Genomic DNA, 13,742 nt, shown 5'->3' on the forward strand with positions numbered 1-13,742 from the left:
TTAAAACTATTAATATAACTATTACATATATTAATAGTTATAAATACAATTTTACTAGCTACGCGCTGTTAGGGGGGGGGGGGGGTCGACGCTGGGTCGACGCTGACCGCCCAGGGCGCCGGTTAAAAAGGGGCGCTGAAGGCAAACAAAAGGCGCGCCAATTTTTTCAGCACTACCAGCATCCTTGCATCATTCACTTCACCCAAGCACATGGGTGAAGCACACAAAATCCTAGACTTCGAATTCGTGATTTTTAACATAATATATGTATCTCACAATAGTATTGAATTGAAGGTGAGGTAAAAATTAAAAACAAAATATGAGCGAGTGAACTGGGATTGAATCACTGACCTCTAGTGGATTGAATGCTTCCCCTCTCACCCCGCAACTCTCTCCGCTCCACGTTTAGGTATGAAACTCGTGAGAATTAGCGACCGATGCTCTTGTAGGGGACGTAATTGCTCGTAGCTCGCTACGCCCATGCCCGAGCACACAGAAATATTAAGAAACTCGAAAGCATAAAATTCTGTTATTACTGTCCATGCTTGCTTACATTATCCCTGTATTACATTATCCAGCAGGTAAATATCCAGGCCGGATTCCTAACCAGTGGGACGCATCCACTTAAAAATTAGGATGAAATGTTGGGAACACGTCTACTCTCGTATTATAATTATTATAGAAACAATGCGTACATGGGCGTACCCAGGTTCTGAGCCAGGGGGGGGGGCAAATTACCCAGGTTCTGGAATCTGGTGCCAGGGGGGGGCAAATTACTCAGGTTCTGGGCCAGGGGGGGCAAATCAGATTTTTCATAAGCTAGATGTTTATAAAGAATAAAAAATTAATAATTTTTAGTTGTAAACTTATTGTATTGCAAACAAATGGCAAAAATTCGTTTTCTTAATTTTTTATTTTTATAGATAAAAGTACTAGATAATATACTTAGTAGGGACGTCAACATGATCCAGGGGGGGGCAGCTGCTGCCCGCCCTGCTAAACTTAATAAGCTACCGCGGCTTAAAAGCCTTGTAAAGACGAATGTCCACCGTCGCCGTCCCCGGGACGTCACCGACAAAAATTAAAATAAAATGCCAGTTCATGACCTAAGAATTAGGATAATATAGGTTTTACTTACTACCATAAAGTTAATAGTACCTTTTTTTTTGCGCAGGGGAAACCCATTGCTCGTTTAAAGATATAAGATATACCTAACGGAATTTAGAGCAACAATCTCGAGCTGTCCGACCAACCGAAATTGGTTCCATCATTCTCTATTCCGCTAGGTATATTAACTTTATGCTTACTACCGACATTGCCGCCGGCCGCCGCTGCATTGTAGTCGCGTAGAGCCAAATGAAACCTATAGCCTAGACCCTACGCATTTTTTTTGTGTCATCCCGGTGGCGGCGTCTATGGACAAACGGCCTAAGACAAATGGTTGTAATATTTTATATTGCCGGGGGCACTTTGTTATGTAAACAGCGTATTTTAAATTACGTTAGTACAACGTTATATTTCTTTGAATTGTTGGTAGAATTTGGAGCGCAGTTACGACTTTTACGTCTATCCCTCAGGCACTTTTCTTTGCTAAAAATGAAGATTTTTAAACATTGACGACAAGAAAAGTTAAAACTAGATATCCTGGTAATTTACCAGGACATATTCTAGTTTTAACTTGTCTTGTTTACCAGTGGTAAACTTCGTATCACTGCCCTCCTTATAAACCTTCCCTGGACTTCCACAAATATTATCTATATCAAGACTAATAATGGCCAAATCAGAGACTAACAGAATTTGCATTAGATATAGATAAATTAATAAAATAAAATAATACCAAAATAGCCACAGTTTTTGCTGCGACATACCATGTGAAAGTGTTAGAAAAGCAGACAGGGAAATTAATGAAATAAGTTTGTATACTTTATAGCGACTATATTGTAAAATAAAATAATTTGATTACATAATTAGGTATGCTTACGAAATATAAAAAAGTGTATTATAAAGTTAATAAATATTATGTTCGTCCACAATTTCTCGTGACAACAGACAACTGACAAGAGATTGTTATTTTCATATCTCTAAAATACTTTATGAAATCAATAGAAAATATACAAATTATAGCAAATTATGTTAAAAAATTCATAGGTGGGTTACGTATTTTGATCGTGTTTTTTCAAGCCCAACTAATATCAGATTACGACCAATATCGACCTGATATAACCTGAGTCCTGACCAAGTAACATAGCTCCATTTCTATAAATAATTTCTCTAATCATACATGCTCACATTATACCTGAAACTGATATAAAATCTCTAAATTCAGTTGCATACAGCCTAACGATTTATTTTGTTCCTAAAATACCAAATCATAATATACTGGTACATCATACAATATATACATTTTAGCGCTAATACAAGGATGTTTGGAGTGCATGGGCGTAGCGAGGTACGAGCAGGGGAGGGGGCTGCCCCCCTATCCTTTTTGTTCCCAAATATATCCTTGTAAGCCTGCATTCCATAACAATAATTCATTTAAGTACTATAAGGCTGCCTTCATACATTAAAGCGTCAATTATTGACTGTTTATCGCGCCGGGCGTTTCTAGTATACAGCTGAAATAATTCATAAATTATACAATTCGGAACTTAGGTAAACCTAAGTAGTTATGGCAGTTATTTACATAAGATAGTCTTTGCCAGAAAATATATAAACTTTATATTCCTTAGGTGAACATTAAAATGTTTTTGAGTCGAGGCATCTAATCAAACATTTTAATGCTCATTGATTTAATTAAAGAAATTTTCAATGGGTTGCTGCTCCTCGGTCGGCCGCCGCTGCTCGGTACATACCGAACTGAACAGTCTGTCATCCTTCTTTGCCAGCAAATCAGCCCTGAAAAAAAAAAAGTTTTTAAATATACAACAGTACCATAGTAAAAGGAGGGGAAGTAAGTTATCTTCATACAATCCCACCTGTTACTTTCTACAACTTTATTTGCGCACAAGTTTTATTTTAGCGCTGAAAAGTTACATGCAGCTTTGTCAAAGTTATAAGAATAATATCTATGGACGCTTCACACCACGTCAGTCTGGCCCTGTGGTAAGTACCTGAATGACTTGTGTTACGGTACCAGACAACAAAAATATAGTTAATACTTTTTGTACTATACATAAATGTATATTTAAGATTTTTATTATATGATACACATATATTTAATACACATCCAAGACCCAGGAACTAAGAAAACTTTTTTGTTCGGTCGGCGGAATTCGAACCCGCGACCCCCAGCTTGAGCGCTGACAACACGCCTAACCACTAAGCCACAGAGGTCGTCAAAGTTATGTCGCTGCTTCATATCGGGAGATATTGACAGAACATAAAATTAATCACTGTCAGAAGATTTTGAATCAGGCCCTAAGACAAAATATATTGTATACTTACAGAGTCATGTGCATAATTGGATGTGGTTGAGCTGTAATGATAAATAAATTTAAATATTGATAAAATCAAAATATTGCGTACGGTACCGAAAAAATATACATGTAGTACACGATCAATCTATCTTTAGACAGATTGGCACCTTGAGCTATTTGTTGCACGTGCAAATGAGTGACATGAAAATATTATACACAAAAAAAACAACACAATAGGTTCTATACTAATATAGATTTTACATATCCGTGGCCCGTTTTACAACAAATGCCTGACACATTAGGTAATAAATAAAACTAGAGCTCGCCCAATGCATGGTCGAATTTCGGCCTCAAATTAAAAAATTAAATTAGGTATAAGTTTCAAATTTCAACGCTTTTCTATTGGTATTCTATTGTCAAAATATTGGCTTTACTGATCGACAAGGCTTTTTATAAACTTTAAGGGAGCGCTGCACGTAAAGGAGAACTGTCAAAAATGACGTTTTTGTATGATGGCGGCGTCAGTTCCTTTTTTCGCCACGTTCATATAAAGCCTTCTCGATCTGTATTATTTTTAGACATAATTCCTGCGACAGGCTCAGATTAATAAAGTCAAAATATGATGACAGACTGGCCGTGTAATAATTGTCTGATGCAGTATTTAAGATTCAATAAAAAAAACTATTTTCAATTTGACAACACCTGGAGTTACAACATGTAAGTGTTACCTAGGTCGTGCGGCTGTTGCGGCTGCGCCATGTTGACGTCGGTGAAGTAGACAGGCTGCGCCTGCGCCTGCGTCAACTGCACGTAGCTCTTGCTGTCGTCCACGTACACCTGCGCCAGCTGGTGCGGCTGCGTTATCAACACCTGGAGTTCCAAGATTACGATGTAAATGTAGGTGTTCAATCAGTAAATACGGAGTGTTACAGCATCTTATTTATTTACCTTCAAAATACATGGTATCGAGTGGTATTGAAATATGTCACCATAAATACATAAGATTACAATAAATAAAGAGATATTATATTGACATATTAGAATTTAGAACAAGGATGCCGTCATTCTTTTTTTTATTTCTGATCATTTTTCACTTCGTTTTAAAATAAATATGCAGATGAAATACAGTGTTATAATATGACAGTGTTATAATATGACTGAATACCCGGCAGGGTTTCCGAAAGTGTGCGCCGCGGCTCGGGCGCCCTGGTGCGCCGTAAAAAGTAAAGGGCGCCGTGAGTAGATCCTTCATGATTATCCGAATCAACACTTATTATTATTATCATTAAAGGTAAAATTATTTTGACTGTTTTATTTTCAAATAGCCAGCTAGGGTAGGGCATTATACAAAAGAACAACCAACCTTATTGGCATATCTGTCGTATTTTGGTGGACACCTATGAAACATACACCAATCCAAAGAGAAGATGTTTACAAACAACAAATACTCTTTGACAAAATGTCGTAAATAATATACTTTCTGAGTTATTTCAGTTTGAAAATTTAAAATAAATAACATTTGAGATACATTTAAGATACAACCTGAAATATTTCAAAAAGTATAACATTTACGACATTTTGTCAAAGAGTATTTGATTGGCGTATGTTTCATAGGTGTACACCAAAATACGACATTTTAAGTACTTGAAACTTATTAGGTATGCCACGCTCCATACAAAAAGGTTCGAACTCTTTTGTTACTGCGCCGTGAGCTGAAAAAGATTGGGAACCGTTGTCCTAAGGCAATATAATATACCGTTTTGTTGTGCATAATAAAAAATACCTCCTGGTTTTGCCAGTTGTCGGACATCTGTTTCTGCAGGCGCTCGAGCTGCTTGTATGTCGGTTCACCGCCGATGTAGTCGCGCTTGCTGCGGTTGTGGTTGCGGATCTCGTGCTTGCGCAGGTCTGATCTGTGAAAAAACCTTAATTTAACACTAGAATACTACGTCACCAAATGGCGTAGGCCCGCCATCTGCCCATAAATCAATTTCTCTGATGGTACCATCGAAGAAATCGATTCATATAAGCAGTGCCGTAAATAGCCTTTTTTGCGCCCTGTGCGAGCTTCTATATTATATTTTTTAACCGACTTCCAAAAAGGAGGAGGTTATATGTTCGGCTGTGGAATTTTTTTACTACATTGGGTAACATCTCTGGGGCGCAGCGGGAACTTATCGGGAGCAATTCGAAAAATAAGGATCAGTCTGGTCTGGCCATTCTTGCGCCCCCCAAAGTCTACGCCCTGTGCCTGGGCACCGGTGGCACCGCTCTATTTACGGCACTGCATACAGGCAGTTTACGGACCTACGCCATTGGTCGAGTTATGTCAATTCAATGTTAGTCGAGACCATAAAGTTAATATACCTAGCGGAATAGAGCAATAATATCGAGCTGTCAAACGAAACCGAAATTGGTTCTCATCTGTGTGAAAACTATGTGTACGTATACACTTACACAAGCATGATTGAACATGAATTCTATGAGATTAAATTGTCAACGTGCGGCACGTGCCGACTGGACGTCAAAAAAAAGTGCTGCTGTCATGTATCACACGTCTCTTTTTACCACGCAGTATTACTGATAGTGATATCTCTCTTGCTCAGGGCTTTGTTTCTCTATAGTCTATTCCGCTAGGTATATTAACTTTATGGCCGAGACTCGTGACCTGTCGGCTGGGTTTAACATAACGTGAGCAAATTACGTTGGTCCTGTATCTGCCTATGAATAAACTTCTCTGATAAGTAGTACTTTTCATGTGATAAAAAAATTACGTTCGGCATCTACACTTTCTTGACAAGCTGGCTATGGTTGATATTACGTACTTGTAGCAGAAGTCCCGTCCGCAGGCGGCGCAGGTGTGCTTGATGTTCATGTGCGCGGCGTCGTGGTGGTCGCGCAGCGCCGCGCCCGTGCGGAATGACTTCGCGCACACCATGCACTGACACACATTATGTAATATGGTTACAGTTCAAAGGCATATTAAGGCACAAAACTTCAAATAATATATCAAAAATTGTACGCAATTCTGTGCCCAGTCTCGTCATTAAGACTATAGTCATTATCATTACGACACCCAAGTAATAAAATATTAAACTTCCCTACGCAACCAATAATTATTATTAGTTAGTAGCAAATCCACTCTTAGTAGTCTTTGTTGCTACAAAAAATATACCCCATAAAGATGAAAGACGTCACAAAATGGCGGCTACTGAATACTTCAAAATTGTAAAACAGTTTAAATACCTTGAACTGCTTCTCCTGGTGTGTGAGCTTGTGTTTATTGAGGTTTGAGGGGTTGACGAATGTGGAGGGGCAGTGCGGGCACTTGTACGGCTTCTCGCCGGTGTGTGTGCGCATGTGCATCACCAGGTAGTACTTGTGCTTACACTTGTATGGACACAGGTCGCAGAAGAAGTTGAATGTGTTCGTGTGGACTAGCCTGAAAATATTTACTCGATTAGCATAAATATTTAGGGCGTTCGCTGCGTTAAGCGTGCGCCCGGCGCGGCCACCCGCGAGGCGTGCTTGTTTCATGTCATCCCATAGAGCAGCGCTGCGTTGAGCGGGCCAGCCACAGAAATAAATCAAGATAGAACGGCGACGCGCGTGCGTTGCTAAGGAATCGATCGTGTCAATTTTTGCTTTGCATTTAGTTAGAACGAATAACTTACCCGTGGAAAGAAATACCTCCTTTTGACCGATTCACTTTCGTACTTCTGTTTTTACAATTAGACACTGCACAATAAGGCATTTTTGCACAACCGCTCCGGTGTAATCAAGTCGAGACGTGCGCGCTGACTAAATGAATGTTCAACAAATCTTGCTCACTTGTGCAAGATTGAAACACGCGTATTCCACCCGCTTAGCCTATAGCCTTAGCTCTATCTTGATTTATTTCTGTGGGGCCAGCCGTCGCACGATTACTCGTCGCAATCGTAGAACAAAGACGGATCTGCAATTTAGCCATTTTACAGGAGAGCCCTTCAAAGATTTTGTGTTGTATTTTGTTTCATATTTTTAGAACTAGTAATTTAGTTGACGTGAAATTTGGGCATGTGATTTGGTTTTATGAATTTTATAATGTGATTCACAGTACAAATACTTAATTTGTGTAGTTTTTTTAAAAAGTCACATCAGTCGTTATTTCCTGGAGTATAATGTGACGTATGTAATAAACCGACGTTATTGTATGGAGTTTTGTTTTTAGATTTATGACGGTTGAAACTTCCCGTCAATATTCTAGGGATATGTCTTTAACTTTATGGTCGGTTTTGAAAACTATAGGTCTAGGAAATGGAATAAAAACATTTATTACTTTCACAACAGTTTTTTTAGTAAGCTTAGTAAGAAATAACAATAATATATAATCAAATTCTTGATGTATTAGAACTTTTTAAAAACTTAATGATCTTAATTCCTCTACAAAAAATATTTTTATATAAAAACAACACATATTTTTTTATAAAACAAGGGGGCAAACGAGCAAACGGGTCACCTGATGGAAAGCAATTTCCGTTGCCCATGGACACTCGCAACATCAGAAGAGCTGCAGGTGCGTTGCCGGCATATTAAAAGGGAATAGAAGAGGGTAGGGAAAAGAATAGAGGAGGGTAGGGAAGGGAATAGAAGAGGGTAGGGAAAAGAATAGGGGAGGGTAGGGAAAAGAATAGGGGAGGGTGGGGGAGGGTAGGGAAAAGAATAGGGGAGGGTGGGGGAGGGTAGGGAAAAGAATAGGGGAGGGTGGGGAAGGGAATAGGGCCTCCGGTGAACTCACTCACTCGGCGAAACACAGCGCAAGCGCTGTTTCACGCCAGTTTTCTGTGAGCCCGTGACATTTCTCCGATCGAGCCGGCCCATTCGTGCAATATAAAAATAAACGTACATTATTATACGGTACAATATATGTATATTTAAAAATAAATATTATTATGAAAAAATGCTATAACTTCTATAATAAAACAACAGTACTTGTCTAAACAAGTAAAATACTTATTACAATAGAGATAACCGTTTTGTGGTAAGATTTTTAAACCTAATATGAACTCATCAGTCTTAGTAAAAATACTTTAATACTTCATCATCTTCAATAACTGAAAATATTCAAGATTATTCTCAAGTGTTAGTACCCAAAACTCCAAATGCATCACCAGTAAAAAGACATGCAAAATGGGATGACCCGTTTTGTTGCCAACATGAAACTGATGATTATTTCTGCCCTTCTGTATCTACTATCTACGATCCTTGTGGTCATTACCACAAGGATCTGCTGAAATATTGTAGTATAAAATATGTATGTAATAATATTGTTTTTGTACGTATTTTTTAGCGGAGCAGACACCTATAACGCCATTGCATTACAGGAGTCTGCTCCGCTAAAAAATAAATGTAAGTGCTAGGTGCCTACCTAGAACTTACTTTTTTTTCTTCAAGCAGCAAAAATTATTTAGCCAATTTGTTATATTGTGTACTCTTAGAATTGAACCTGATAAACCCTGATTGTCCAGCACTGAGCAGGCTGATGATGATGAATTATAGCTAAGAACACTCTCGATCATGTCAGCTTTTAAACAAAAAAAACTAGATCAAAATCGGTCCACCCGTTTGGATGCTACGATATACGATATATTATCTAGTACTTTTATATAGCGCAATATTAAAGTGATTTTCTTTTATTTAATCTATCCACTTTTACCACCACAATTAGTCTAAGTCAATAAGACTAACAATTATATATGTCGCAGGGAAAAGAAGATATCAGGGATATCCCGAAATCCCTAGGGATATCACGAAATCGCGGTAGATACCGAATATTCTTGTTTCTTACGTCTTCTTACTAAACAAATCTAGTGATATGTCATTTCACTAAACTAAATCTAGTGAAATGTCAGAAAAGCGGATACCGCTGAATAAAAATCGAGCTACGCATTTCTCTCGCTCGCTCTAATACCCTATCACTATCTTATGGGGGCGACTAACCCTAAATTGACGATTTTATAATTCATTTTTATACTTGAAAATAAGCCCCGAATCGTTTCATTTTGTAGACATAGGTACTACATTATATTTCCGAGAATCAGACCTAGCAAAAACACGATATCTTAAAATTTTCTCGATCACAAAGATGCATCTAATTTTCACGAATTTTTCATATATTGCCATAACCGTGCATTAAACTAAGTTAATATTTTAACACATTGTATAAAATTCTATCATTGAGGAACTGACCCAGCGGATTTTTTAAATGTTACATATTTATCGAGTTATTAGGAAAAAAATAATTTTCTTTTTATTTAAATTAATCCGCGTCCTCCTTTTTCACCTGGCATATAAAAGACGGGCGTGAGTGTGAAGAGAGAAGGACGATTTTTTGCGTTAGTCGCCCTCTTAACGCGAATGGGGCATTATCAGCGTGAAGTAATCTTATTATCGGTATTGAGTTATTAATATCCCCATAATATACATTTAACAGGCTATCGAACCATGCAAGTAACATGCACGTAAGTCTGGAAAATATTAAAAAATGTTAAAACTCGAGAGTCGTAAAAGGTGATATTTAGAAAATCGCATTCAAACTTAACGTACACGTAATAATTTAACGACTAAAATCACACGAGCCGCGCCAGCTCGAGCGACGCATTTGTTTCACTCCCACTAGTGCCCGTGTGGGTATTAGAGCGAGCGAGAGAAATGCGTAGCTCGATTTTTATTCGGCGGTATCCGCTTCTCTGACATTTCAGTAGATTTAGTTTAGTGAAATGACATATCACTAGATTTGTTTAGTAAGAAGACGTAAGAAACAAGAATATTCGGTATCTACCGCGATTTCGTGATATCCCTAGGGATTTCGGGATATCCCTGATATCTTCTTTTCCCTGCGACATATACAAAATAAAAGCGGTTATAGTGAAACATGCTAATAAAAACTTACATGTGACTCTTCAGCCTCGCGATTACCGGGAACTCCTTCCCGCAGGTGGGACAGCGATGCAGCATATCCTGTTTGTGCGTGTGACGCATGTGCTGCGCGATGCTGCGGACGAGCTGCCCGCACACGTCGCACGCGCGCCGCATGCAGTTTTTCTCGCGCTTATGAGCTGACAACTTTGCCTGGAAGTCAAGGAAGTAAGTAGACACCATAAAGTTAATATACCTAGCAGAATAGAGCAACAATCTCGAGCTGTCAAACGAAACCAAAATTGATTTACACAAGCATCTTCCTTAGATAATAAATTGTCAACGTGCCGATAAGTGCCGACTGGACGTCAAAAAAAGAGTCCTGCTGTCATGTATCACACATCTCTTTTTATCACGCAGTGTTACCGATAATGACATCTCACTTGCTCAGGCCTTTGCATTGTTTCTCTATTCCGCTAGGTATATTAACTTTATGGTAGACACCTGAGCAAGCAGTTACACACAGCCAGTAAGAATTTAGCAGATTGACAGGTTAAATAATTGACCTAATGATGCGCTTATACGGCCTAATGATGCAACTAAAATTGCTCAACTCCAGGGAATTCTCGTCAACTTTGACGTCACAACTATGTCACAACTGCATCAATGAATTTGCGGCAATTAGCAACAATATTGAGCATTACAATATTGAGTGATGTGGTAATCGAATATTTGAGCGATATGACATTGAGAAATATGAAATAAATTGCTCCATATTGCTCCACTAATTGCTCCATTTATGTCTCCGAGCAATTATTGCCCGTGTAAGCGCTTCTTTATAGCTAATACTAACAACTTTGCCTGCAGATCAAGAAGAAAGTAGAATGGACAGATGTAGTCACAGGCAGTAGGAAAAACAAGCAATGATTGGTGCAATAATATGAATTTCAAGAAAGTAACATTCTATTAAGAAAATGTATTTGCTAAGCCCAAAGTTCTTTTTGTCTAGTTACTTAGAGAACTATTGGTAGACATCATGTAGACATGAGCGTAGCCACACTGGGGCAAGCTGGGGCGCTTGCCCCACCCTGGGTTTGACCTACAAGGTGCCTAATCAAAAAATATATTTTTTCTTATACTAACAACAATCATAATATCCGTGAAAGTTGACCGAACACGCGCATAGCAGCAGTCTTTTGAAAGTTAGCTGTATTACCGTAGAGTTTGCTTGTTTTGTTTCATTTAAATTGTAGTTCACTTAGTATTTATTTGTACAGTGCTGGTTGTTTTTTTTTCTATACTTAAATAATTACCGGGGGGTAGACTGCTGCCCCCTGAGCCCAAGGCTGGCTACGCCCATGCATGTAGACCCAAGTATTGAATTTTACTAATGATAATTATTGTCTAATTGTGAGGCATAGAGAGTTTTTTTTGGTAGACTTTTCTTCATACCTTGTCTGGAAATATGATGTCACAGAAAGTGCACTTAAATTCCCTAGTCTTTGCATCTTTCCTTTGTTGTCCCCTTTCCATTTTCTTTCTTAGCTCATCAGCTTTCCTCTGCTTTTCTAACCTTTTTGCATTTATTTTTTGTAATATTAATTGAAAATCATGTTTTGAATAAGGATAAGAAGTGTGTGTGGGGTAACCTTAAAAGTGACAAAAAAGGCCATAAGATCTTTTGTATAAAAGCATATGTATTTATTATCATTATTTTTTATCAATTATTAATATTTTATGAAAATATTACATACCTGAAGGATTAAGAAGCTCTCTAAACCTTTTATCACTTAATTCACAGTTTATTTTAAATTTAATAGCTTCTTTTAGGGATTCTAAGCATTCTGAACATATATATTTTGGAAGTGCATCTTCAGGACTAATCTGCAAATTAATAGTATACAAACAGAAATAAACAAAATCCAAACTTTTATAACATAACCCGTCGATTATGGAAAAACGAGACACAATAGAATTTCTATTGTGTCTCGGTCACCTGTGACCGTATGGGGCTTAATGAATTAGGGATGGTTGTAGATATTAAAATAAGTCTCTAATTAGTCCGATCTATGAAAAATTGTTGTCTTCTATAATTTTATTATTAAATTTATAAACCTATAATTACATCACCATAGAAAGAGTTGCTTTTTACACAATCTAAACTATGAGGTGTATCAGGTAATGTAAGCATACCGTGATGTTTGTTATACTCCTTATTGCGCCCATAATATCATTATCATAGATTTTGTAAGTTAAAGGTGTACATCCACCTTTAGCACATATTCTGCAGATCATATCGTTTGATAGACGGTATGCTATATTGCTGAAATATAGGAGAATAAATAAATAATCTGAAAGCAAGATATTAAATATTGAGTTGCTAAATAAACAAACAAAAATAGTATTGTAACCTGTCCAAGCTAAGCTTTTGCCAATGGTCATCTTCTGCTTGCGGTTCATATTTAAAGCTAGCATTCGAGTATTCCACTTTATTAAGTCTTCCTAACATAGATTTTGTTAGATAAACAGTCATGTTTACTTTTATAAACAGTGGGTTAGATGATTCACTTGTACAGCAGTAGGATGCTTATGAATCACTGAGTTCAATTATTTTAATCACTTTATAAAAGATCTTAGAAAAATATATTTATGATACAAAACAAATAAAAATAACATTGAAATACTAAAAACGTAGGAAGACAACACTTCTTCTACTTCTTATTTTGAACCATAGATAACAAAATAAACGTCGTTTACATATTTTATGGCTTCTATAGCCCGTCAAAAAAGTCACGACATTAATAGAGTCGCCACTTGTTTCCGGTGTGGCCTCTTATGGCCACACTGTATCCAGTCACTATAAAAGATTTTGATACTTCATATTAAGTACAGTGTAAAAATACGTAAATATTAAGATTTATATATACTAGCTATTTGACCGAGCTTTGCTCGGATTTCGATAAAATACGAATAAAATGACATTTTCTAAAAATGATTCCTAGCTAGATCGATTTATCGCCCCCGAAACCCCCTATATACTAAATTTCATAAAAATCGTTGGAGCCGATTCCGAGATTCCAATTATATATTTATATACAAGAATTGCTCGTTTAAAGATATAAGATAATGTAGTTAAGAAAATTTGAAATAATTATGATGTAGTTATAGTGTGTTTAATTTACGAAATTACAAGAAACAATCTAATCTGTGTAAAGTATTATAATCTTAGTATATGTCATAGTCTGTCTCTGTCAAGAAAGTGAAGAAATTAAAAAGTGACAACATCGTAGCGTTATCCCTTTCAAATCAATCTAAGAAAAAAGGGATGACATTACGATGTTTCCACTTTTTTAATTTCTTCACTTTCTTGACAATATAAAAATGCAATAACTCGATTAAACGGTTAAGCCGATGTGGCTTATTTTAGTC

General features: G+C 37.2%; 1 protein-coding gene across 1 annotated transcript; it reads right to left on the reverse strand.

Moving 5' to 3' along the window:
• Positions 1-1,975: 1,975 nt before the first annotated feature.
• Positions 1,976-12,987, reverse strand: LOC121732422 (zinc finger protein 728-like). Its single transcript, XM_042122292.1, has 11 exons — positions 12,725-12,987; positions 12,507-12,636; positions 12,068-12,197; positions 11,766-11,962; positions 10,348-10,526; positions 6,663-6,858; positions 6,242-6,357; positions 5,200-5,329; positions 4,145-4,286; positions 3,445-3,475; positions 1,976-2,895 (listed from the first exon to the last, which is right to left on the reverse strand). Exons 1-11 carry the CDS (start codon positions 12,844-12,846, stop codon positions 2,790-2,792), a joined length of 1,479 nt encoding a protein of 492 aa, XP_041978226.1. The 5' UTR covers positions 12,847-12,987; the 3' UTR covers positions 1,976-2,789.
• Positions 12,988-13,742: the final 755 nt, after the last annotated feature.

The sequence above is a fragment of the Aricia agestis genome, chromosome 12 (genome assembly GCF_905147365.1).
Source record: "Aricia agestis chromosome 12, ilAriAges1.1, whole genome shotgun sequence".
NCBI lineage: Eukaryota > Metazoa > Arthropoda > Insecta > Lepidoptera > Lycaenidae > Aricia > Aricia agestis.

Coding starts and splice junctions, on each gene's coding strand:
- LOC121732422 (XM_042122292.1), bottom strand. CDS start 12,846: ATGACTGTTTATCTAACAAAATCTATGTTAGGAAGACTTAATAAAGTG. Junction 10,527..11,765: donor ACATCATATTTCCAGACAAG/GTATGAAGAAAA, acceptor CTTGACTTCCAG/GCAAAGTTGTCAGCTCATAA. Junction 3,476..4,144: donor GCAACAGCCGCACGACCTAG/GTAACACTTACA, acceptor TTATCATTACAG/CTCAACCACATCCAATTATG.